Below are 26,481 nucleotides of genomic sequence, written 5' to 3'. Positions count from 1 at the left end.
GTTGGCATCAAAGGAAATATCTCCAACGGAAGAACCTGGTGTAAACTGTTGAAATCTATCAAATCTTTGTGAATTTATTTTTGTAATACATTGAACCAATCACTTTTCAATTTTTAAATTTAAAATTCAGTACATCTCATAGAAATAAAAGATTCTGCAAAATGCGAAACATACAATTTTCATCGGAGGGAGGCGCATTAGGGTCGAATCGATAACCGTTCGATTCCCGTGGGGTAATCAATGGAAATATATTTGCGTCCACAGTCCAGCGATTAACTATCCCACTATTTGATAACGCAATTAATTGTCATACGTTCGGTAGTGTTTGCCAAGCGCCAGCGTAATCATCCCCGAATCGATCGTGTAGCTGCAGAGACACGTGTTGCAGGAACGAGTCGTAGTTGTTGTCGATGCTGAACGGGAATCGAGGCAAGGATAGCATTTAGTAGAGTGCGCGTTTAGGGCAGGCGAGTTTGCCAGAAAGGTCGAGAGTTCTGCGTACCTGTAGAAGTAGGTCGGATGAGTGTCGTAGAGCTTCGGCGTGAGAGGAAGCGCCGGTTCATCTTGCGATGGAGGTCTTATCAAAGAAAATCCCATGGCAGCTGCGACGAATATTGTCGGCAGGAAAAGACCGGCGAACAGCGTCATCCAATCTTTTCTGAAGTGCCACATTCGTTTTTTCAGCAGAGCTTTCACCTGTCTGACGGGAGACGGGTTCAGGGTGGTCTCGTCGTCGATCAGATCAATGTCGTCGGTCGGTATCGATAATCCTGCGGATTATTCGGACTCGTTAACCTTCCACCCCTGCGACGGCAGACCATTCTTACAACCGTACATAGCAATGCTGGACAAGTTTGTCTCAAATGAGATAAAACCGCCCCCCCCCCCCCACCTCTAGACCATATATACTTTACTTCCATATTTGTAATGTGGGATTTAATTAATGATACTTACCAACGTGATCTACGGTGGCGACGCTATCCTGGCTAGCTCTGATAACACTGGATCCACTCTCCGCTCGAGAACAAAGATCCAGGAAAACTCTCTCCAAACTATCGCATTCCAGGGAAAAGTGGGAATAGCCCACAACTTTCCGACTGTCTTCAAGAACCTTTGCTGCATGCCCGATACTGGAAAGCACATCATTTAACGATCAACTGTCTACGCAACATCTAAGATCAAAAATCATGTCAATGGTTAATCAATACAAAACTAAGAAGTAGACAGCGGATCTTTATGGAAAATAAAAATTTTTTATGTGAATCACAACAAATTGGAGTGAAGTAGAAATTTATGTCCTTTCTTAATATGTTTAATAGTTTGAATATAATTTAACAGTATCTTTAAATTTTGCTAATATTTTTACTGTCTTAAATTACACCTACTGGTTTTTGCCATAAATGCATAAAATCCGCTGTCTACTAATAAGATACAAAGCTGGAAGCATTACAGTGATTTCTCTATATTTGTCGCCAAGGCTTGGATGATAAACGTCGCGGAATTATCCCCACTACCGCGGAATATACCCCGTGAGGGGCCGCAAAGCTCGAGAAGCCTCGAGTCAACGTGTTGTTGACATATATCGAGAATTCACTGAACTTGACAAATCAAACATTTATAGAACGGTTTTTGGCACAGATCGACTCACTTGTTGTTGACGCCATTCTTCCCCTGGAAAGGCAGCGTGACGACCACCTCATTGCCCACAATTTCGCCGGTCTCCGCGTTCGGAATCACCTCTTCGATCACGTTCTTCAGGTCCTCCAGTCTCTGCTTCTCAACGGCATCCGTATGCCCATCTCGTTCTCCAGGGAACGAGACAAGGAGCCTGTACCCACGACCGTGCATCATCTTCAAGGACAACGGCGAGCCGGTGCACAATATCTTCCCCTTATGCATCACGACCACGGTATCGCTCAACATATCAGCCTCGTCCAGGTGGTGAGTCGACAGGATGACCGTCCTGCCGATCCTGTGCTGATCGATCAGCCTCCAGATCCTGCGTCTTGCTGCAGGATCCACTCCTGCGCCAGGCTCGTCCAGGATCACCAGCTTTGGAGAGCCCAGGAACGCCAGAGCCACGCAAAGTCTTCTTTTCGTACCACCTGATAGACGATGCACGGGCTCGTGTTCCTGTTTACCTAGATCCAGGGATGTTAGCATCCTGTGAACGAGGAATTTGTCATGCTGTAAAAGGACACTGTGTTTCGCCGTACACTTTGTTACCGAGTTCGAAAGCGAGCGCTTAGAAAGCAGCAAAATTAATTAACAGAATGTTCAAAGTTTACAGTGTGTTGGAATGATGCTTTGAATAGACGAAAATTTTTTAATTATTGTCTATGGTTTTGCTGAGTTTCGATTACAAATAAAATTTCTACTTGGTTATATGAACTACTATGTTCATGTCTAGCACGCTAGTATGTCTTCATTTTAATGGAATCGCTATGTGTAAATCAAAGAATTAATTCAGTGTGCCGTCTGTGAAATCATACAGGAAGCACATCTTTGAGCATTTATTACAACAGAACTGAATGATGTAAAGGTGAAAGGCTTGTTACAGTGTATTGAAACATGATGCAAGATTATAGACGAATTTTTGTTCCGTGCTATATTCAATGACCAACTTAATTTTAAATTATTAAGATTCTAAGGATGCATAAGTACATGAGACATTATTTAGCAAATTTATTTCTTTGGGTATATATTATTTTAAAAATATTGCTAAAAATGTGGGTAGCACGTTCTTGTTATTTTTATAAAGTAATGCAAAATAGTCAGTTTTAGTGATCCGTAAGCCTAGTGTTAAGTTAATAATTCCTATTCAGTTCTTCAGTGCCAATAACTGATACATGTGTCAATGACTGTACTATTTATCTTGCGATTGTTATTCACTGAATATATTTTTTAATAAAAGATTGACGACTCGTAAAACTGTTTGATTTTGCTGAAAAATCTCTATTAGCGTATAATAATAGCAAGTTAAGTTTACTACGATTTTGACATAAGGGTGCCAATCATTGTACAGTACAGCCTACAGTGAAAATCGTAGAATGTTTAAGTAAATTCAATCTTCTCCCTTCTGTAAGACGTTTCACTTTTATATGTTTTATGCTTGGTAGGTGTAGTGTTGAGTTGTAAGAAATGTATCGATACGGTTAAATTTACGCGTTTTATAATAAATCATCCACGAACGCATAAAATCCACAGTCTGTTAATAACAAAGGAATATAACTTTCTTTCGACTCGAGCAGGAAGGAGCAGCATTCACGCTTGAGAAAAGGGGTTAACAGGTTTCCGTTGGGTGAAGTGTCAAACCGGTGATCCATCAGCGCTTGAAATATGAACGCGAGTTAGTTCCCAAGACCAATTAGAGATTTGTAGGATGGATGAAGGTAGCTGGGAGCGACGAGCCGTGAAAACGGAGCCATTGATAAGGACAGTTTGCCGATCGACTCACTCGTCCACGCTCCGTTGCATATTAACGCTCTCCTTGGGCCGCTTCAGCTTCGCGTAGAAGACCATGTGTTCCCTGGGCGTCAAAGTACCGATGAGCACGTTATCCTGAGGGCAGACCCCTATGTCAGGTTTGCAGTCCTCTTCACCGTTCAAACAAATCTCACCGGTGGTCGGAGCCAGCATCCCCGTCAGCATCTTGCTGAAACGAGAGTACACACACTCGAAAGACGGGGAATGAATATCCGGATGCCGAGATAGAGATACCCCTCGCCGACATGAAAGGGAACGAGCCACGGCTGCACAAACGTTCGCGGAATCGACGGTTTAATTGATATAATTATGAGGAACGCGCCACTTATCCCACGATCCTATATTTACGTAAAGTAACTCGTGCACTTCCTTTAACCCTCGTATGTTCCTCACGGTGAAAATTCAACCATTTTCCTCTTCTCGGACAAGGTAAAACGTTTCTGTTCTGTTTGTATTGTTTCTTAAAATGTGACAGTAATGGAACGTCGCTTGTTGATTCGAAGGGCGGAATAAAAATGGATGACGCAAGGGTGTCCAAGCGCAAAATGTTCCCACATTAAAATATCGATACAGATATTCGAGGAGTATTAAGAAATTACTTAGCATATCCAGTTCCGCGTTTAGTAGAACGAGAATTGAATATCACAGGATATCACGCACGTGTGCGGGGGCCGGAGCCAAAGAAAAGAGGGAACCCTCGTTGGTTCAACAAAGAGCTTAATGAACTAACAGTAAAGTGGAAGGTTTCGTTAAAGCTCGACGAAACTCGCGTGACAGCAGATTTTTCCGGTTTTCCGATTTGATCTGTTTCGAGCAGGATCTACGTTGAAATTCTAGGCTGACTGTTCAGCTGATAGGCGGGTAAACGTTTACTTACATGATGGTTGTCTTCCCGGCTCCGTTCCTGCCAAGAAGACTGGTAACTTCGCCCTCGCACAGCTTCAAAGTGAAGTTATCAACGGCCACAACTTCCCCTTCGTCGCTGTTGTAGACCTTCCTCACACCCTCGAACCTAACTCCCGTCTGTTTCTCGGTGACTACTAAACTGCTCGAGTCGGTCTCCTCGTCTACATCGTGTACAACATTTAACAGTTAATGTTTTTACCGGGGAAATAATCGATCTTCGTATGTCGCGTACGGAGAAGTAAGCTCTTACCGTTCGTACAGCCAATCAAATCCTCGAAGAAGCATGATAAAACAGACCAATCGAATAATAAAAGCGTCTCGAATCAATTTTTCAATTGAGAGATACTCGAGTGCTCGACAAATCGGAGGAAATCCCCAAACACATGCAGAACATGCAGCACAACACCCCAATAGCTACACCGATTACTGATACGCCATCGGGCACTTGATGAAAATTATTATGAAACTAACTTGCTGCATCTTTCAGTATTTTATTTCTAAATCAATAAAAACAATTCGACGATAATGTATGCCCAAGTCGATGTGCAAGTTCAAAATTTCTAGGTTTTATGTATTCACGAGAAGTATGAACAGGCGAAACTGAAAACAATAGAATGTCTAAAAAAAATTCTGAATTGTGTTTTCACGATGTATGTCCAAAACACGGTTCATGGCCCCTCACGGGGTATACCGCGCGGCAGTGGGGACAGTTCCGGGACTTTTATCGGCTAGGGGACATATATAGAGTAATCACTGTATATCAAGCGAAGAGATCCTGTTTTGAACAATTATTTTGCATAAAGATTTGCTTCGTGTTTTCTCCGTGGATCAAGGATTCAGAAGTAAAGAATGCAGGGGATGGATAAAAAAAAATATAAAATCGATGAAGACTACTAACAAAAAATATTGAAGATCGCAGCAAGATTAACGAGGGTTTGTTGTATACATCGACAAAGTGTCCGACGGCTCAGCGGATCGGCGGATGTAAATGGAGAGTTTCCCGGCGAGCACAGAGAAATATGAATGAATGTATAACATGATGCGAGTGATTCAAATCGTGGCAAGTTTCGACCTTTCGAAGGAGAATCGAGGAAACGCGGGCATGCAGACTATCTGGAAGAATTTCGCCGGTTCCCGGACGCGGCCGAGCTCAAGCATTGAATAAATTAAGCGTTCCCGCGCGAGTTCCGGCTCTCGTTTTCACGGAACAAGCAACAGCCGGCATTTGCATATTCGGCACGATCCAAACGTTCGAATGGCTTTTTCTCGCTGGAATTTTATCAAACTGATGGCGGCCCGGTTTATGCAGATTACAGAGCGTTCCGTCTTCGGCGATCGCACAATTTTGACGTCTTTCGAACCGACTCTGCCAGCCTCGGAAACACTATGGGGAATTTCGAACGTTCGTGCGCTGCCGTGGAGTTCGTTCGTTTCTCAGAATTTCGAAGAATGAATTTCAGAAAGAGTTTCGAAATACTGCCCTATTATTTTTCACTCTTTAACACTTTCACTGCCCAACTAGAAACCTCAAAAACTCCATAAAATCAAACTAAGCTATTTAATGAAATAAAAATTGAAAAAATTAAATGTATGATATTGTGTAGTCCTCCAGCTTTCTTGCGTTTTACAGATCCTAATCAAATTTGATACAACGAATATATTAACATAAAAATTCACTTTAAAACCTGGACAAATAATTCCGTCACCCATATATGGGTGACATGGCAGTCAATGTGTTAAAATGATTTAGACAACAAATAACTTGCAGTCCATATGGACAATTTTTATTTTGCATAAAAATCCGCCGTCTAGTTGTAGCTGTTTCGTGTACTCTTTTTTTTATCATAAGTGCATAAAATTCGCAGTCTGAATTTTTTAGGTACGCTAATAAATTCTTATGATTGAGTTAGATCTTATTTAAATTTGCTATTTGGAAACACTTTGTTTAACTTCGATTTGATTAAAAAAAAAAGCGATTGAACGCTGACTAGAAAAGAATTAATGCGTGCTTCAGAAAGGAAAGACTAACAGTCACAGTGGCAAAATTACAAAATTGCACAGTGAAGCAACGTGAATTTTCCGGACTCAAAATAAACAGATTCCACAACGAACAACGACGTCTTTAGTTTGGCGTGTCCGTTTTAGTTCACAATTTCGCGCCGGGAGAATTCGTGTCAATTTAAAGAGGACGCTGTCATTTGTTCCAGAAATTTAACGCACAAATGAAAATCTCGAGCAGGGAGACCGTTGTTTCCCCGTCGCGAAAACGAAGTTTAATATTTTCTGCCATCGGACGCGTTCCTCGGATATCCTATCAACAAACAATCTTCCGCTCCAGTCACTACATAAAGGTTCAAACGCAACGAAAAGGTTCAGGGTGGAGGTTTCTCAAGGATGAAAAGAATGGAACTTTTGCTGACGGAAGTTACATGATTATCCGTACCTTTCAAAGTTGTTTGAGACAATAGGTCCACTCGGTAAGTAAACAGGGGAACACACTTTCAAGCAAATCCAGGAGAAACGTAAAAGTAAACGAACTCTGGAACAAGAACTCGCGCAGCGTCCAGGACAATAACAAGGGGACAAAGAGTAGTGAAGAGTAGAGCGTGATTTTCTATTTTGTTGCATTTCAAGATCGACGTTAATGTAAATAAGATGCGGGAAATATTTAACCCTCTGCTGACAGTTTTATGTTCCTCTGATTAATTCGGATAATCGAGGTTCCACTGTATCGCGAATCGAATTGATCCGAATTGTGTCGTGTTTGGTGTCGTTTCGATCGGAAAAGTGTCACGAATATGCTACTAAAAGTTTCATGACAAAAACAGTTAAAAGTTTGATCGCCATTATTAGAAATGTCTCACCGATACGCTATCAGTCTAATAGTAGTCCTTTCCGGAAAAGAAATCAGAATTCGATGTAAATTTATAAATAAATGAGAATTTGCTTGGATCTTAGCGACTCGCGTCAGCAGAGGTTTACACAAGAGAAAAGAAGAAGAGTGTTCTAATAAACGATACGATTTTAATTTACTCGCGAACCAAAGAGCAGCATAATACGCGAAAGCTGGGTAACAGGAGCAGGGAAAATTGGAGCAGTTTTTCAAACATAAACAATTCAAATCTAATTCAGTCTCGATGAGAGCGAACAAGCATCTTGCGTCGGGGAAAAAGCAAACGGGCAAACAAAGTACGGTCGGATGGAAGTCCAGGGGAACCGGGAAACGGGAGCAACAAAAAGGGGAGCACTTTTTGCAACGTAAACAATTCAAATCTAATTCAGAGCCGATGAAACGAACGAACTTCTTGAACCGAAGTACGGCCAAGTAAGAACCGAAGGGAAAAAATACTGAACGCGTTCGGGGTTCGACGAATGAAAGAGCTTGGCGTGTCGGCGATGCTGGAAGCAGAAACAGAGAGAAAGAGAGAGAGAGAGAGAGAAGCCAGAGAAAACATCGTGCAATAGAGAAAGAAAGAGAGAGCTGGCGAGTGCGATACCTTGGTAAGTGGCTGAAGGGTGGAGAACGTCATTAGTGAAATAGAGGTTGTTGACGAAGGCGAGGTAGCTCGGCCTGCCATAGACAGAACGTGTGTCGGCCCACCATAAGCTACGGGACCTCAAATCGTGAAAGCCCCTGCCTGGAAAATTATTGGCCGAATGGCTGTTCCGTTTTTCCAGTGGTTCCGGCTGGAGGATCGTCGAGATTCCTGTCGGGTCTCCCAAGGTCGTTCGAGGACGAGGTCCACCTTTTCTCCTCGACCTCGCCTCGCAACCCCCGGTGCGGTTGTTGCGGTTCTTATGGGGGCGGGACCGACGTTCCCGCGAATTTTCACGGGCAAGTTTACGATTGCGGGATCCGGTGCACGCGAATGCATTATCGTTACTCAGTACCCGCTGCCGTTCTCGCTTTTATCGCGTCGTCAACGCGTCGGAGGGTGCGACCAAATTCGCCGAGGAAAACGCGAAACACCGACGCGGCTACCGTATTCTTTCGGAAATTCGGAGAAACGCGGATTTCGGCGATTTTGTTGAAATACCATGCTCCTGAAAACCAGAAAGAGTAGACACTCTGATGCGTTGAGTGGATGGCGGTAATGATTATAGCAGGGACCAAAAATAACAGTTATCCTGAAATTTTCTACAATAAAAATCATTGATAAAAAGTTGATTATTGTTCAAATTTGAGATAATCTACTCAAAATATAAAGAAAAAAACTCGAAGAACAAAATGATCAAAAAATATCGATTTTTATACATTTTGGTTACAAATAACAGTTATTAGTGTCCTGTTATCGACGAAGAAAAACTGTTCGTGAACGATCGAAATAAATTTCTCTCATCGATAACTGTTATTAGCGATTGAAATAAATTTCTCTCAACTGTTATAAGTGATCGAAATGAATTTCTCTCAACGATAACATTTACCAACAATTGAAAGAATTTTCGGTTACCTATAATCCTTATTTGTAACCAATACTATTTTAGTCGATGAAATACTTGTTATACCATGACTTTTTTTCTTTTTGGTTATAACAGTTATAGACCCTCAGAATAACTTATTTTATGCCGATGTAGCAACCAAAATGTACGCAAAAATCCTAAGACACTTCAATTTAATTCCTTAAAAGATTGTAATAATAATTAGTTTTCAAGTCTGCCGTAGTAATTAAAGTTGTAAGTGTAATCAATCTGAGAATTTTAGTTTCCATAATTGCTGGATTCAAAACATCGAAATCGTCTTTTAAGTGAGTCTTTTAGAGTGTCTAATATATCGAAAAGAATGCACCTCTCAAAACACATTTGAAAAATTTATGAACAAAGCTGTACACGATTCCAAACATTGCGAACTGTGTAATCGTCCAAAACTGTATAATCCTCCGCCATCCCTTAATTCCCAGCTCCAGGATCCCATTGTGTGTCCGGAACAATAATTTCCGAATTTTTGAACGACCGCGGAAACGTTCGTCTATTCTCCTAACATTGGAAATAAAATTTGTGCGGATTGCTCGCGAACTCCAATATGGCGGCCATCCCTCCAAACGGGAGGTTCGAAGACTGGTTCGGAGGTACACAAGGGGTGCTCGGGACTTGAAGCAGATTAACAATAAGTGGAGAAGCGACGCACACGTTCCAATCCTGTAGAGAGCACTAAGGGATATTCCATCTTTCGAGTGTCTTTTTACTTTCCGACCTTTCATAGCAATTTTCTGCTCCACCCTTCCGAGCGTTGTCGACGTCCTCGACGACGGTTATCGACGAGATGATGATAAAGAGATATTACACACAGAGTATAGAATCCGTGTCACATACACAGAGTATAGAATTCGTGTCACATACACACAGATACCATAGAGAGTGCTACCGGAGATGCTGAACATTTCGGGTTAGAGGGTCGCGTTGTGCTCGTGAACAATTTTTGCGAATCGAATCGTTATATGTGACGAAAAAAAAAAATGAAACAAATATTAGAAAAGAGGAGAAGTTTCGTAGAACGTCTACAGATCGTGACACCTCCACCGGACGTTGACAGATGTGTTTAGAGAGTTCTAAGGGTGACAGTGTCTCCAGGAGGTTAAATAGTATGCCTAGAGTTTCTACCTGTGTTCGTATATCTGGCGACGACGTAACCGATCGCTGCGTACAGACAACCGTCGAAGGCGATCATCAACAGAGTCAAGCCTAAGCTCATCGGGTCACCAGGAGCAGACTCCTCCCACATAGCAGACCAATTCAGACCAACCCCTTGGACTTCCTTCCGGGCTGCGTACAAGCAAGCGTAACAGAAGCTTGTCGACATGCTAAGACACTGAAACGATCATAAATCAGGGTAATTTGCATGACACACTCGCGTAATTGTGTCCGGCGGTTCCACGAGTAATGCGAGTTTCCTTCTATATTTCTAGAAGTACGAAAATATATCAATGTTCCGTATATATTTCTTCACTTTGTGGAACCTATAAATCCATGTATAAAAGAATTAATGACCGTGATTGTGTTTTTGTATTTCATACCTCAGAAATATGAAAGGGAGGTTTCATCCGATATGTAGAAATTATGATCTAGAAAAGTGGAGAGGAAACGAAAATACATTTGGCTAGAAAAGTATCTGTTTGAATATCAATGGTTTGCTGATAACGATTTTTTAAAACGTTAAAAATACAGTGTCTACTCGATAGTTGTCCAAAGCATGGGTCTGGCCAGGGACGATTATCGGCTAGAATTAATATTATAGAAAACGACAGCGAAGTTCTAGAGGTTTCTCACGAGCTATACCCCGCGGTAGTGGGGATAGTTCTGGGACAATTACAGGCTAGATATTTGGGACATTTATCGAGTAGAGACTGTATTTTCCTTGGAGGACTAGATCGTCCATTAATGTCGTATCATACATCGATGGAAGAATATTCCCCGATCCTTTGTTTTTTAAAAAGTTATATTGTTCATTTGCAACTTCAGGGGCTACACACGTGAACCTAAAATGAATATGGTGACATTTGTCCTCAAAGGATTAAATATATATTTATTGGACTGTAACATGTTTGTACATTTTAGTAGACAAACAATTTTGATTGAATGTCATTTCTTAATCATTTTTAACTGTCAGTCCGCGAACTGAGAAATGTGTTTCTTTAATTCAGGCAGTCTTTGACGTTCGAACCACAACGCGTGTAGTTTATACCAACGCGAATTCACAAATTGCAACGGCAGTCGACAGACGTGCACACGATTAATGCGACCGTCGTTCGAAACACTTTCTCAGGTCTTGCCCAATCTCTATGCAAACGAAGGTGCTTCTAAACGGCTTATAAATGATTATTTCGATCAGGTAGCCAGTATGCAAATTGGCGACGGGTCGACGCAATATCTCGCCTCGAAAATTGAACGGATACTTTTTCGGTCCGTCGTAAATCGTTCCTCTCCAAGCAGGAAAGTTCGCACAAAAGGCGCGCATCTTATCGCGGCCGGCGCAGTTTGCGAAAATGAATCGTTCGAACGCGTTATTTATTAGGGGAACGGTCTCGCAACGGCGGGACGATAACTTACGATGAGAAGCTTATAGCCGAGACCTAATACGGCCTCCATAGCAATGACAATGATGTACGGCATGTATGTCAGCAAAAACATTACCACTGTGGTGATCGCGGACAAGCTCGCCGAGCTGCACATCGTCGAAATCATGTAACTGGAAATTTATCGGACATCCTTTAGCAAAGGAGGACAGCGTGAAGAGGGCAGTTAACGCGAGAGATCATAGATTACCAGAATGTCACGATGGAGAACGCGTAGTCGATCATCATGACCAGAACCAGCAGGGGATCAGACTTCGGTAGGATCTTGCCGGCGAGAAGGATCATCGCGATCGAGATCATCACGATCATCACCTCCGCGTATGTGGTGATGAACCAAGCGACTGTATTGCGCCAGGGCTTCAACCCCATTACGCTCATTACCTGACAAAAGAAAGAAATTATTGACCTCTTACTAATGGTGAATTCGAGTTTCTGGTGGTTCTTGGTTAGCTACCATGGCGTTCTGTGACTCCCGTTCCCAAACAATGTGCCTGACAGCCGAGCCCACGCACATCATCAACGCGAAGAAGAAGCACACCTGGATCCCTTGGGACTCGTACAGGGTTGTTTGGAACCTGCTCATTTCGTAGCAATTAACACCTTCTCGTACGAAATAATCCTTTTCGTTACAGTAGGTTCTCGCTCATTGCACTCCCGATCGAATGCCAGAATTTTCAGCGATCCATTGCGGTTTGTTTACGCAAAATGAGGAATATTGCTATACAGGATGTTCGATTACAGAGAAAATTTAAGGTGTGGTTCTCCATGACAATATAAGACGAAAATGAAGAATAAAAAAATTGCGATTTAGGCTTCGTTTTTTTAGTTATAATCAATTAAAAATCCGCCTAAAATGCGGCAACCTGATCGACAGAGGTGTACGTTGCCTACGTGATAAAGGCGCGCGGCAGTCGCGTATCAAATGGGGTCCTCGCTCGCGCCCAATGGTTAGGCTCCGACGTCACACGCTTTAGCCAATAATTCGGCTAGAACCGAAAATGTGTGTGAAATTCCGGCCCCGTTTTCGTGCAACCAGCGACTACCTACTGTACCTAGAATTATCTCTGTAAATTAGAGAGCAGAATGAAACGACACTCACGGCACTTGTTTCCAGCAAGGATAAGGCATCTGCTGTGTGACAGTCTTCCACTCTAGATCCTTCCCGCTCTTCTCCCATATGATCGCGCGATCGATAGAGTCCTGGAGCTGCACGAATCCCCTAAGATACCGAAGGTGCTCTATGAAGCTGCTCTCCGGCCCAGGGATCCAGAACTGATTCTTCAACCTCTTCGTGGACTGGACGTAGTCAATGTCCATCCGGATCTTGTACACTACGTGCTCAGGCAGCTGCGTGCTCAAAGATCTCCTAGATCTCACGGGATCTTCGTCCATGAAGACGACGCCGGCCAAGAACTCCCTCGTGTCCATCAGTATCCGCGCTTCAGCCTCCATTTCGTCCTCGTTCCTGAATCCTCGGACTCGATCCACGAGCACACATCCTAATAAATCGTTCAGCATACCGATCATCTTGACCAGGCGCCTATTCTTCTTCAGCTGCCATGAAATTTCGCCGAGATCCATGCCCGATAAATCTCCTGGAAGAAGAGATATGATCAGATCGTGATTGTCTTCTGCTAATGCTGCTGCAACAAGTCGCATATCATTCTAACACTACAATTTATCGGTTATATTGTACAGGACACTATGGTTACAAGATCACAAATAAACAGAAGATTAAATGAAGCTAGTAGCTATTTGCAATAATTGCATGCCCGAGTAGGTCACTCACCGGTCACGCTCCCGCCACCGAGAGACTTGATCGCGATCTTCATGACGTCCGAGGACATCATATCCTGCAGATCCTTCAGACTGTCGCTCATCTCGGAGAGATTCGCCAGGGAAGAGAGGGTCCTTTGAAAGCTGTCCATCAGCACGCCGAAATTCTCCATCTCCGCGAAAGTTTTATTAGATAGAGCCATAACTTTGTTTATTACTGTCGTATTAGGCGCGTAGAGTATCTGTCCACGTAAGAGCGGTTTCACGTACGACCATATTATCTTGCCGCCTCCCATGGTGATGAAACTCTTGTAGGTGTCTCTGCAAAAGTCGGCTGCGACGAGGAGATCCATTAATTCTTTCTGAAGAAACTTTTAATCAAACCGGTAGCTAGCTTTTTCTACATACTGGGCAAAGAATCGAGTTCTGCCTGATCGTACTGTTTGCTGTTGTCCTCGATCTTTGATATGATCTTGTACAGATCGCCATTGTCGGAGACCATCGCCTGGCCGCACAGCATCTTGCTGGAGTCCTCGAGGAACTTCGCAGCTGTAGAATCATTTAAACTTTCAGTAAGAGATCTTAAAAAAGCAATTTTCTACAACATTATTTTCATACTGGACATCGGTTGATCATCCTCTTCTCTCTCCACGTTCGCTTTCAAGCTATCAGCCTGTGGCATGCTGGAAGCGAACTTCTCCTTGAAGAACGGCATCAGCTCAGCCGCCACACCTAAATTGTCCAACACCATCTTCCCCTCAGTTTCCGTCAAGTTCGCGTTCGCCAGTATATTCTTCACGTTGGCGCTCATCAACTGAAACCAGAGATTCGATTATTACTTTTACCCTCGTTCCATAGTCAGACTATCAGTACACACCGTTTTGAAGATATAATCGAAGTTCATATTCCTGATCATGGCGACCATCACGTTTTGCGTCTGCGCGTCTTCCAGCTGACAAACCGCGGCGCTGACCTCCTCAGCAGTGATCCGATCGTTGAAGCTGAGCATCTCGCTAAGCTTCTTCGGCGAACAAATAATCTCCTTCATGCTGAGAGCTTTTCTTTCTTTCATGAACACCGAGATCATGTCGACCTTCGCCTCGCTGAGCATCGACAGAACAGTATTCGAGACATTGATTTTATCACTCAGATACGAGCTCACCACGCCCCAGTTGTCGAACATGTCCTTGATAACGTCTTCAACATAAAAATCGAATGGTCACGGCATCTAACGTCGTAAAATCATTTCGAGATGCACTTACATTTCATATTGAGGAGGCCCAGGTTCTTGAAGATTTCCATCGACTCCAGAGCCGAGATCATCTTGTAGATGTCATCCAAGATTTCTGGGTCTTGGATGAACGGTTTCACGTCTTCTATTACTTCTTTCATCCTGTGGAACGAAAGATTATATTTAATTAGTCAAACGAACCAGCGATAGCCATTAGCATTGAAGTCTGTTTATGTGCTTGTAATAAAAATAACTGGCCATCCGCTTCATAGTCAAGCACTCTACTCATTACGCCAGTACAGTTCTCTATATATGTCGCCAAGGCCTGGATGATAAATGTCGCGGAATTATCCCCACTACCATGAGGTATACCCCGTGAGTATACCTCGGGTATGTCTCCTGGACGATACATGACGCCGGCAAGATCCGTGGTGATGACATATATCGAGAATTCACTGTTCTCTCTAAATTAACACTCTGAAATGAATATGCTACTTCGAGAGTTAAACTCGACTATTATTTATTTAACAAATGAAATCGGATATAAGTCTGTGTCGTCCTCGGTCTATTTTAATCAAGTATTAGTTTTACGTCAAGAAAATTTTTTAATTAATTCCACCTATTTTCTAGAAGCACTGCGTGCGTCGGTGCGCTTCGATCCGCTGAAATCCTCGGATCAAACTCACCCGTCGAAAAGCTTGTCGACAGTCTTCTCCCTCAGGATATTAAGCACCCCGTCGATGACGTCGGGGACGCCCAGGACGTTCGAGATGTCCTCGAAGTCTATTTTACTGGCGACGTCGAGGAGATCGCGGCCCTCCGCAATAACGCTGGACAAGTGGCGCAGGATCTCCCGGAGCCACGTTATCTCCAACGAGGCGTCCATCCTCCAGTCCTTGATCTGGTGTTCTATGCGATCCAGATCCAGAGTCCGGGACAGTCGATCGGCGATCTCCCACGGGTTAGGATAGCCGGCAGCCTTCGGATCGTATCGAAGCAGCTTCTCCGCTTTCTTCGAGCTTAGCTGCTGCATCAAAACAGTCGAGTTCCGACATTCCGCCTTCGTTCTGCATAGAGAACCGTCTCTGTCGTTCACGATTGCGTTCACGTTGATCGTCGCGCCAGGCAAGAACGTCTCGACGCCTTCCGCGTACTTCGGGCTCGTCACCTCCTTCAGGTTCTTCCAAATCGGGACGAACCTGGACGATTTTCTGCTCAACGCGTCAATATTCCTGTGGTACCTGGATGTGTCCAGGACGTACACGTTCTGCTGCAGATTCTCCAGAATCCCCAGCAGCACCGACACGTATCTTGAACAAAGTAGACCTCGTTGGAATACGGACAATCAATCGCACAAGCTACAGCGTAGGAGAGAATAGGGTAACGGCGGTCACTTAACCCCTTGCCTCACAAAATCGAGTCATACTCGTGATGAAGATTCTGAAGAGAGTCTAATCCATATGTGTGTGTGTGTGTGTTATTGATTTCCTTTAAACCGAAATAAAATTCTATTTTGGCGTTGTTAATCTACAGCTAACGAAGATCATATAGGCATACAATAAATATAAATTTTCTCCTTCCTTTTTTAGGAAGTCACGAATTACAAAAGAGTTCTAATCACTGAAACCGTAAAATTAGGCGTAGTGCAAGGGGTTAAGGGGGGCTTCTCGTGTGTCGGCATTGAAGACGATTCTTAAGAATTTTTTCCGAATAACTATTGGACATATGGGACTAGGCCTTTTCGGGATGTGAACTGTCTTGATGTACGTGTTTCTCAGTTCAATTCTTCTTAGCCTGCAAGCTGTAATAGTGTGTCTTGATCAAAACGCTCCATAAGGGCCAAGTGTCCGTAGATTCGCGATAAGGTAGAGTGACCACGTTACCGACAAAATTAGGCGAAAAATGGTTCCGTGTGCCTCAACTTTTCATCCTTATATGAGAATATTTTTCCCTGGGAAAGGGATCATTCAAAAGCGGAAGGTTCAATGCAGCGCGCGCTGGTCATGAGCTGACGAGATTATGCAGATATTTTGTAATATAAGCGTTAGAACTAGGTAAAAAATTGATGATGTGCATGCCACGGAATCCAAGCATTTTTGTGCCATTGGATGAGTTTTCTGGATGAAATCGAGGGTACAGCGCGCTAGAAAATATCTCCAGCTACAAGTTGAGCTATACAGGGTGTTCGACTACAGGTGGGTGAAAATTTAAGGGGTGATTGTCCAAGACAATATAAGACGAAAATGAAGAGTAAAAAACATGCGATTTCAGTTTCATTTTTTAGTTATTACGAATTAAAAATCCGCCTACAATGCGGCAACCCGGCCAACAGAGGTGTACGTTGCTTGCGTCATAAAGGCGCGCGACAGTCACGTATCAAGTGACAGATACTCCGTGTGCCTCACAAGAAGTCACCTGCCAAGAATTCAACGTGTAAACCGTCCGGTTGGGTCATTCCACACGCATTTTCGGTTCTAGCCGAATTATTGGCTAAAGCGTGTGACGTGGAAGCCTAACATTGGGCACGAGCGAGGACCCATTTTGATACTCGGACTGTCGCGCGCCTTTATGACGTAGACAACGTACACCTCTGTTGATCCGGTTGCCGCATTTTAGGCGGATTTTTGATTGATTATAACTAAAAAATGAAGCCGAAATCGCAATTTTTTATTCTTCATTTTCGTCTTGTATTGCCTTAGAGAACCACCCCTTAAATTTTCTTCCACCTGTAGTCGAACATCCTGTATTTTGTCTTGATTCTCTGCGAAATAAAGTCAAAAACTTTCTAGCGTCAGTATTCATTATATCGATAATATAGAGCAAAACATGTGACAAATTTAGTCGCAGACTTAAGACCCGTCGGATCAAGACCAAGACGGATCTTAAATCTGTGTCTGAAGGCTGTGAACGGAAATTGTACAGCAGTTACCGACCTGCTGACTTTGCAAAAGTCACGTGACTACCATTGGCCCATAACAGTTGCATTCTGAAATCGCGCGTTTCGTACACAACAACCTATACACATGTTTTTAGTTAGGCTCTTACAGTCCCGGTCTGGACATCGGCGGGTCTCCGAAGAACTTCCGGGTACACTCTCCGATCCTGTTGCTGTATGTCTCGTTTTGGAAATCGACTACCAAGTCGACAATATGAAGCAACATCTTCTCCATCGACGCCATCCACTCGGTCTTCGTTCGTCCCGTGTACAGAGTCTTGAAATTCTTGATCTGGAAAAGCGAGTCGATTGCACAGGTGCACAGAGAACCGTCAGAAAGCGAGACAGATCCCAGTTGCATCGCTCACCTTGTAGGTGGTCTCGTTCCAGTGAAAATCACGCAGCACAACGCTATGAATCTCCGACATGTTCAATTGACTCATCTTGCAGGGCAGCTCCGCGTAGAGCCGATGGTTCTCCAGCTGGGAATTCAGGACATCTATCAGGAGCATCGAGAAGCACCAGGAACAGTCCCTGAGAGTGAAACAAGAAATAAAAAAAGAAAGGGAATGTCGTCTAACAAGCACCGAGCGGAAAACAAATTCCGCGAGCGACTTACTTGGAATTCGTGTCGAAATTCAAAATATCCGAGGCGATCTTCGTGAGCTTTTTCACCGTCAGGTGACCGAGAGCCCTGGGGTCCTGGAACAATTCGGAATTTGTTTAAACCTACTCGAATAACCCCACGCTCGTAATGATATTGCGCTATAACATCGAGTCAGACTCGTGATGAAGATTCTGAACGGAGTCTAATAAATATGTATGTTATTAGTAGACTGCGGATCTTTATGCATTTGTAGTTTATGAAAATTTTCAAAAAATGCTATAACACAAATTTCAATAGAATTTAATACGATTTTTGTTTGTTTTGGATCCACAGAGGCTGTTCCCATGAAAAATAGAATTTTATTTCATTCTACTTCCTTGAAATTTGTCTAAAAAAATTGGAAATTGCATAAACATCCGCAGTCTAGTTATTAGCTTCCTTTAAACCGAAATAAAATTGTATTTTGTTGCATTTGTTATATATCATTTGGAGAAAACATAGGCATACAATAAATATAAACTATCTTTTCTTTCTATGAAATTCTAAACGATGAACAACTTCTAATCATTATAATTACAAAATAAATAGTAGTGCAAGGGGTTGGAAGAATTAAAATACGAATGGGTCAAGGAAAGATCAAAGAGAACACCACGATTAAATTGTAATTGTATTACGTTTCTAATTGAGGTGTTTGAAGGTACCTCTTTTTTATAGTGGGCCAGGAAATCGTTGAAGGCACCCTCCTTGAAGGATGTCCACCATGTGGGAACTTTCGGCTCCCTCGGGCCCTCCGATATTATGCGAATGATCGTTGATTGCATGCGATCTACCCTCTCCAAGAGATAAGTTTCGTTGAACTCCTTCTCACCAGTTCGGGACAGTCCGGTTTCCTGGAAGCATTATTGATCGTTCGGTGTGGAAGCTTGCACGCAAAAATTCTCAGAAACTGGGGAGCACAACCGTATATGCAATGCGTTTATAGAATTATTAATAATACGGTGGACCTTCGTACAAAATAAAAATGGTCTAATTGCAAGAAACAGAAGCCGAATACAAATGTCGTTCTTCCTTCAATAATTTTCATAAATTGGAGCTGACACGGTTTGGAGTTGACGCTTTTCATGGATGTAAAAATGAAAATGTGTAGTTTGAACAAATCTGATCGCAAAATCGGCCGAATACCTCGTACTTAGCGTCGAGGGGCAGCACATCGAGCCACGTCAGCTGTTTCTCGGAGAAGACAATCTTCTCGCAGAAGTTGGCGATGCTAGACAGCAGGACCTTCTTCCTGACGAAGCCGGGCACGATCAAATATTTGTCGAGATCGCACGGGTGCGCTTTGCCTGTCGCCAGCTTCTCCAGGAACTGGTCCAGCCTGTCCGACTTGAGGAAAGTGTCGACGACGCTGACGACGATGTTCGGCGTGTCCTCTATCAGAGTCAGGACAGGTTTCACCTTCGAGCCCTCGTAAAGGTACCGGAGCTTCAGCCAGACGTCACCACCGATCATCAGATCGACCGAGGCGTCCAGAAGCTGATAAACACGAGTAATCTTGGCGAATGTGTCCTGCGTCCCAAAGAAACGGTCCAGCTTGGACTGCCCCGGTTTAGCGTTCTTGACCTCTGTCGCGTACCAGTGCACCCAGGATCGTCCAACGCTGCGAATCTCCGACACAGTGTCGTTCGAGAGGCTTGACCAGGTTTTCTGATCGAAGATGTTTGATTGTAGCTTCAAGTTCGGCACGTTGGACAGAAGCGACAACATCGCCTCCGCCAATTTGCCGAGCGACGTGTTCAGAGGTGTCAGCTTTGTTAAGCTGGACCTTCCGACTGTCAGGGCCAACTGGAAAACGTTCACAGAGGGAAATAGAAACCTTGCGTGAAACTATAAGGGATAGGAAGAAAGTTCCCAGACGGAAGTTGCAACTGTTTGTGTAATTAGAGAAAAAATGTTGAGAAAAGCCGAATTTTCATTGGTCGATTTCACCCCCTTGAAGTGTGGGCAACACTAAATTATAAAGCGTTACGGACGAATACCTCCAAAAATATTGATTATACGCAAAAATGTTAGAGATGCTCAGTACCGATGGGGACACCATGTGGTGGGACTTTTATTTTTCCCGGTGGACACTCCAAGGAGAGGTGAAGGTCATATCTTCTCTGCATTTCCCTGCAAGTTTGACCTTGGATGACCTTGAGCTATGGGTCATTAAACTCACCTTAAAACGCACTATTTGCTGGTGGATAAATAACACATCATCCTATTTAAAAAAAGAAAGTTGACCTTCTCCTCACCTTGGAGTGTCCACCGAGAGAAATAAAAGTCCCACCACATGATGTCCCCCTCGGTAGTGAACAACTTTCATTTGATACATTTTCGAGATATTCCTTCTGGTATGCCAAACTGATCGACTCCATGAAATGGAAACTGAAGGAAAGAGCCTACTCACGTAATACTCCTCGCTGGTGACGGACCTCAGCAACTGGTAAGGATCGAACGAGCACACTTGTTGGATGAATCGGCTCCTGTTCACAGCGGACCAATACCCTGAAGGGCTCCGTGCATTGCAGATCGTCTTCCTTATGTTCTGGTAGGAGAAGTTGCCTGTCCTCGTGCCGATCTCAACCATCTGTGCTACCAGAGCGATCGTCTCCTCGGGATGAGCGTCGAGGATCTTCAGCAATCGTCGCACCTCGGTGCCCTCGACGAAGTCCCAGATGTTCATACGATTTTTCCGTAGCTTGTCGATGTCGTTGATCTTGTTCACGGTGTTCGTGACGTGAAGCAGACACTCGGACACGCCTTCGACGATGAGCCTGTAGTCGGTCCAATCGGTGGGGACCTGGGCTGTTGTGTTCTTGAAAAGGAACGATCAGTTCGATGAAAATGTCAACGAATTTCTACGAGGCTGACTTGTTCGTTCATAGAAACGAAAGTATTTTTTAATAAAAAGTCAAGGTCACCGTAGTGTTTCTAAGCGACACCATTTTTGAATCGTCAAGGTTATAGCTGACGCCGAGAAGAATTCAACGACGTACTATACGATGACCTTCACATGATCGTGAACTTAGAAATTCTGACTAAACCACTAGAATATGGAAAAATATTTTATTTCCGCCAGATATTCAAAACAATACGAGAAATGAGTATTACATAACCACGTGCAGAATTATGTCTTACCTGGTAAAATTTCTCAGATTTCTCGAACGTGGATAGCATTTCCGTCAGCAGCCACTTGAAATAGTGGTCCGAGAAGGGGACCTCGATCATCACGCGCATCTTCGTGATGTTTCTGATGATATTCGACAGATCGTAAATGTCGCTGATCACCGACATCACCCGCGATCGATACTGGTTCACCGGGGTTCTCCAGACCACTGTCTCGGCAATTAACAGATCCGTGTAGACGTTGAATTTAAAGGAAGTAAGGTAGCACACGAACTTCTTCAGGATCTCGTGGTCTTCGAGGGTGAAGCCTGTAGGGGATGTCGGCCAATGGTCGAACAGCTCATCGCAGGAGACGTTGACCTCGTTCGACATAGACTTCACGATAAGTTTGTCCACATCGAGATCGGTTAATCCGTCCGCCAGCGTGGCCAGCAGGTACGGCAATTTGTTGTAAAATATTCCGATCGGGCTTTTGTTAGTGAATCCCAATAGGGGTAGCCACTTCATCTCGACGACCTTAGAGAACTCTGATTCTGGAAACGGGAAAGCAAAATTGCAAAAATTCTTCAAAATGAAAGTACTGCTTCGATGACTAGATGTTATTTGTACAAAATAAGAATTATATAAATTAATTCTGATCATTTTTACATAAAAATGAATTTCTCCTTTTAACGCGTTCTCCTTTGACCACGTCGAAAAATCCCATAAAATAAAAATAACTTCCGGAACCGCACGATATTTTCCTTATTGTTTCATTGATATAAAATCGTGTCTGAGAAACTTCTTTGTACAATGATAAGTAAAGCAAGAATTTAGACTGAATGATTTGGACGTGGATGATATTTTTGTTGAACCCACCGCTAGATGAAGTAGTACTGTCAGTATAGTCTGAAATCATGGTATACTCTGCGGTATCAGTGCGCAGGATACTCGACACCAGCGTCGCTACTTTGTGAACAAGATCAGAGGCGAATTTGGCAGTGATCAACACTCGATCGTCCATGAAAACATCCTCTTTCCAGACGTTGCTGGCCGCAAGCTCGCTGTGGAACGCTGACATAGTCTTGTCTAACTCCAGATCGATGAGATCCAGAACAGTCCTAAACAATAAATCCTTCAGCATGCTGTCCATAAAGCTTTATGTTCGTTGGAACCCATTAACTCATCAGGTAACCATAACTGCTCTAGATTTTGTTCCTATGAACGTGTTCACCGTATCGTTAATTAAAAATCACCTTGTGTGCTGGAACGAAAGTTTATTTAACGGAGAGCTCGTCCAAATGTCTACCAACATATGTAATTATTATTTCATTTAACTAGACAATCATTTACATTTGTTTGGTGCTTGATCATTCTTCATAGTTTGAACATTTGCATAATACCGGGAGCAAACATTTTTATAAGAACAAGACAAAAATATTGTTACACCACTTTCGTGGTTACCTGATAAATAGACTGCGGATTTTGTGGATTTATGACAAAAATAAGTAGATGCAATTTAAAACAGTAGAAAGATGAAAAGACTGGGAGTATTAATATATTGTTTGTATTATATACAAATTATTAATAAAAGACGTACTATTTCGCCTGTAAGTCTTGTAATCGATGCACAAACTTTTTATTTTGCAAAAAGATCCCCAGTCTAGGTTAAGGGACCCAATCACTGTCGGGGTATCAATTACTTTGCCTATATTAATTATACTTATTTTTAAAGCATAATGAATCTTTAAAAAAAAATATTACATTTTTTCATTAAAATCGGTTAACATATATGTTATATATCTCTGTTTAAATATTCATTATGCTTTCAAATAAGAGTAATTAATATAGGCACAGTAATCGGTATCCCCGCAATAATTCGGTCCCTTGCCCTACTGATAAACTTCTGCACCGGTAAAATCGCAAGAGGAGACTAATTTCGATGGTCTTACTTCGTGTCGTCCTCCGAATTCTGCCACCTCTCGTCGAATATGGTCTTCAGGGTCGAAAGTCCGCCAAGGACGTCCGGTTTCGTGGACGACGACCCCAGCGAATCCGACAGACTCTTCTCCGTGGCGATCACCCAGTTCTCGAACTGTTCAGACAGATTTCTGAACGCTCTGTAACCCTCGGTCCAATTGAATTTCGGCGGAGGTGTTTCATCGCTCTGCAATCGATCGATTCTCTTCATTAAAACGTCACTGGACGCATCCAGGAAATTCGAGGGAAAAACTTACACCGTGAACGATAGAGTACGCCATAGGATACGCGCTCCATTCTCGGGTCACCGGACCCGGGTTGCAGGATATCTTTTCAATTTTCTCGATCAACGCGCGACTACCGCTTCGAAATTCCAGCGCGGCCCCGACGCTTTCTTTTTGCACGCAGGGCCAATAGCTTTCTCGAGTGTTGTAATCGTCCAACAGGGATATCTGGCGGAACAAACATCCAGAACATGCTAAAGAACACGGTTTCAGGTGAGACGAACGACCACCAGTTGGTGGACAAGATTAAACAAACTGATAAAATTCATTCGGCCGATTATCCGCTTGCATTATGATATCGAGTCAGGCTTGTAGTGAAATTTTCGAACAGAATCTACGAGATACAGTGATTTCCCTACATATGTCGCCAAGGCCTGGATTGAAATAGGCCACCTATTTCTGGCTGCCCTAGCTCTGGCGAGAACAGGAGCAACGATGCCACGCCCCGCTACAGACCACGCCTCAAAAGCCACGCCCACTCAGAGCAACGTATTTAGAGTAGAGCATTAACTTCATCCGCTTCGAATATGTTAGTTATTTGTAGAAACATGATATCGAGGTATAATGTAAATATTAATTACTGAACGTACGAGGTGGATTGGTTTCATGGTAACGATGTCGATCACGTCGAGAATCAGATCGCGAAGGTTGAAAAGGGTAATGCTGATCAGGTTTCTCGTTTCAGGCAGCTCTAGGGTGTCACCGGTATGATTCTGGGTCACCCTTCCAGAATCCACCCTGGAAACTTCTAGTAAGGAATTCTGCATCATTTCCATGACCAACGTGAACAACCAACCAAGACTGTCCATAGTTTTCCAACCGCTTTTCGATTGGATGTTAAACAACGGGCTCTCCAGAAGGTTAAAGAACTTGCAGATCAGACCTACGCTGCAAAAAGACGACACATGTCACCAGAGCATGCATCCAGAGTTGCACACTTTTAAACCTTTTAAGCTTCCATTTGGCGCAGCACAATTATTGAGAAGCCTATTACAGGTTTGTTCCGATATAAGGCGACGGTGTCTGTTTCGCAATATGTAAAACCCCTCCCATAGGTAGCCTGATCCGAAACACGGCGAAAACCGGTCCCCAGTTTTCGCTTTATATCGGAACAAGATAGACTTCCGGTGGATATAATGTTAAAAAGTAAGGAACTTCATGTTTTTCTAGAAACCTGCTGATTTTAAAAGCAAACCGAATGTGGACCTCTCGCTAGATCAGTCGAATTGTCTTCAACATCCACTAACCTGATCTCGAAGCCATCCCTGGCGCTCAAATCGGAGCTCCATGAGATCTTGAAGTGTTTCTTCATCTTCTCCAAATTCATCAGCTGATGGGGAGGAGTCTTCTCGTGGATCAAGACGTCGATGTACCGATAGATCCCGATCGTGATCTCGTTGAACTCTGTCCAGTTGAACTTCGAGCTAGCAGTGGACGCGTGGATCGTCTCTACATCCAAATCCAGGTCGTTCTGCACGATGCTCGCGAGACGACAGATCAACGTCTTCAGCAACGTGCTGTTCGCGTTCCTTGGAAAGGTTATTAACGGCGGCGGACTCGGGTACACGCAGTACGATCTCGTGAAGTTGTCGTACTCTAAAATTTGTAAAACCTGCGGATAAAAGTGTTCGTCCGAGATGAAAGCAGGGACGGCAGTTTCAGATTCGTGCAGTTCTTCTGTGATACATTTGCATTGAAATCACGATAGAAAATGTTAGGTTGGCGCACATGTCATGTGTCCGAGTTTAGAAAGCAAATGTAATAAAATCTTTTAATCTAAAAATAAGGGTAAATCGTCGATGCTAGAAAAAACTCAAAAACGGAGATGGTTGTCTTATAAATAATTGGGAACAAAAAGATTCAATTTCTACCATACAATCGAGACACTTGCAATTCATTGTCAGAATATGATTATAATTGTGCCGACCTTGATTAATAAGTTTCACTTAGAAGAAAATTGTTTCTTTAACGTTGCCGTCCAAAATTGGACATTTCATGTGCAACAACCTAATAAGTACAGCTCCTGACTATCGTATTGGAACCATTTAACGTTTCCAACATTCTTCATGTCATATTCTACAATTGTATAATATACATGGTGTTCGACTGCAGGTGGGAGAAAATTTAAGGGGTGGTTCTCCAAGGCAATATAAGACGAAAATGAAGAATAAAAAAATTGCGATTTCGACTTCATTTTTTAGTTATTATCAATTACAAATCCGCCTAAAATGCGGCAACCCGACCGACAGAGGTCTGCGTTGCTGACGTCATAGGGGCGCGACAGTCACGTATCAAGTGACAGATACTCCGCATACCTGGCAAGAATTCGGCGTGTAAACCATCCGATTGGGTCATTCTACACGCATTTTCGGTTCTAGCCGAATTATTGGCTAAAGCGTGTGACGTCAAAGCCTAACCATTGGATGCGAGTGAGGACCCCCTTCGATACGTGACTGTCGCGCGCCTTTATGACGTAAGTAACGTAAACCTCTGTTGGTCGGGTTGCCGCATTTTAGGCGGACTTTTAATTGATTATAACTAAAAAATGAAGCCGAAATCGCAATTTTTTATTCTTCATTTTCGTTTTATACGGTCTTGGAGAACCACCCCTTAAATTTGCTCCCACCTGTAGTCGAATACCCTGTAGTGCAAGATTTAAGACGACGAACCACCGACCTTTGCTCTATCCGTCGCTGTTAGATAAAACGTTTCGAGCAGTTCGTATTTGCGACGGGTCACTTCGCCAACCCAATCGTCCTTGTTCTCCGTTATATCCTGCAGCGCCATTCGCGCGATGAAATCTATGCTCTTCATGTCGGACTTGATGACCTGGAAGCTGAGGTTGCAGCAGCCGATCATCTTCGCTATGCTCAGGTGGATGCCGAGACTGAAAAATTCAAATTCGCAGAATCCACAGAAGATAAAAAGAGCCGAGGCTGAAGAATTTAAATATTTTAATAGAGTTCAAACAATATAAAAGAGGCTGTAGAACTCCATGAACCTGAAAAGACTGTTGACAGTTCTGAGATAATAAATTTTGAATACATTGTGACCGTTGG

The 26,481-nt window shown here is 43.2% G+C and overlaps 1 protein-coding gene and 1 long non-coding RNA gene across 2 annotated transcripts in view; one reads left to right on the top strand and one right to left on the bottom strand.

The window, feature by feature from the left end:
* Ldd (lipid droplet defective) overlaps nt 1-26,481 on the bottom strand; it is a 64,355-nt gene that overhangs the window by 23,367 nt on the left and 14,507 nt on the right. Inside the window, exons 11-40 of the mRNA XM_076785324.1 lie at nt 26,099-26,309; nt 24,670-25,034; nt 24,013-24,310; nt 23,396-23,590; nt 23,111-23,325; nt 22,038-22,279; nt 21,192-21,712; nt 20,461-20,868; nt 19,194-19,853; nt 18,713-18,901; nt 18,024-18,106; nt 17,773-17,938; nt 17,515-17,696; nt 15,156-15,779; nt 14,501-14,631; nt 14,116-14,435; nt 13,857-14,052; nt 13,647-13,787; nt 13,252-13,572; nt 12,562-13,057; nt 11,917-12,037; nt 11,653-11,843; nt 11,437-11,575; nt 9,991-10,198; nt 4,364-4,553; nt 3,458-3,655; nt 1,649-2,164; nt 955-1,130; nt 503-770; nt 314-413 (exon numbers count right to left, since the gene is read on the bottom strand). Coding sequence (XP_076641439.1) covers nt 314-413; nt 503-770; nt 955-1,130; nt 1,649-2,164; nt 3,458-3,655; nt 4,364-4,553; nt 9,991-10,198; nt 11,437-11,575; nt 11,653-11,843; nt 11,917-12,037; nt 12,562-13,057; nt 13,252-13,572; nt 13,647-13,787; nt 13,857-14,052; nt 14,116-14,435; nt 14,501-14,631; nt 15,156-15,779; nt 17,515-17,696; nt 17,773-17,938; nt 18,024-18,106; nt 18,713-18,901; nt 19,194-19,853; nt 20,461-20,868; nt 21,192-21,712; nt 22,038-22,279; nt 23,111-23,325; nt 23,396-23,590; nt 24,013-24,310; nt 24,670-25,034; nt 26,099-26,309 — 8,071 coding nt within the window. The remainder of the gene's footprint in view (nt 1-313; nt 414-502; nt 771-954; nt 1,131-1,648; nt 2,165-3,457; nt 3,656-4,363; nt 4,554-9,990; nt 10,199-11,436; nt 11,576-11,652; nt 11,844-11,916; nt 12,038-12,561; nt 13,058-13,251; nt 13,573-13,646; nt 13,788-13,856; nt 14,053-14,115; nt 14,436-14,500; nt 14,632-15,155; nt 15,780-17,514; nt 17,697-17,772; nt 17,939-18,023; nt 18,107-18,712; nt 18,902-19,193; nt 19,854-20,460; nt 20,869-21,191; nt 21,713-22,037; nt 22,280-23,110; nt 23,326-23,395; nt 23,591-24,012; nt 24,311-24,669; nt 25,035-26,098; nt 26,310-26,481) is intronic.
* LOC143352662 (uncharacterized) overlaps nt 1-26,481 on the top strand; it is a 607,068-nt gene that overhangs the window by 569,692 nt on the left and 10,895 nt on the right. The gene's annotated exons all lie outside the window — the stretch shown is intronic.

This window comes from Halictus rubicundus, chromosome 3 (assembly GCF_050948215.1).
Source record: "Halictus rubicundus isolate RS-2024b chromosome 3, iyHalRubi1_principal, whole genome shotgun sequence".
Classification (NCBI taxonomy): Eukaryota; Metazoa; Arthropoda; class Insecta; order Hymenoptera; family Halictidae; genus Halictus; species Halictus rubicundus.
This window is presented reverse-complemented; position numbering and strand designations above follow the sequence as displayed.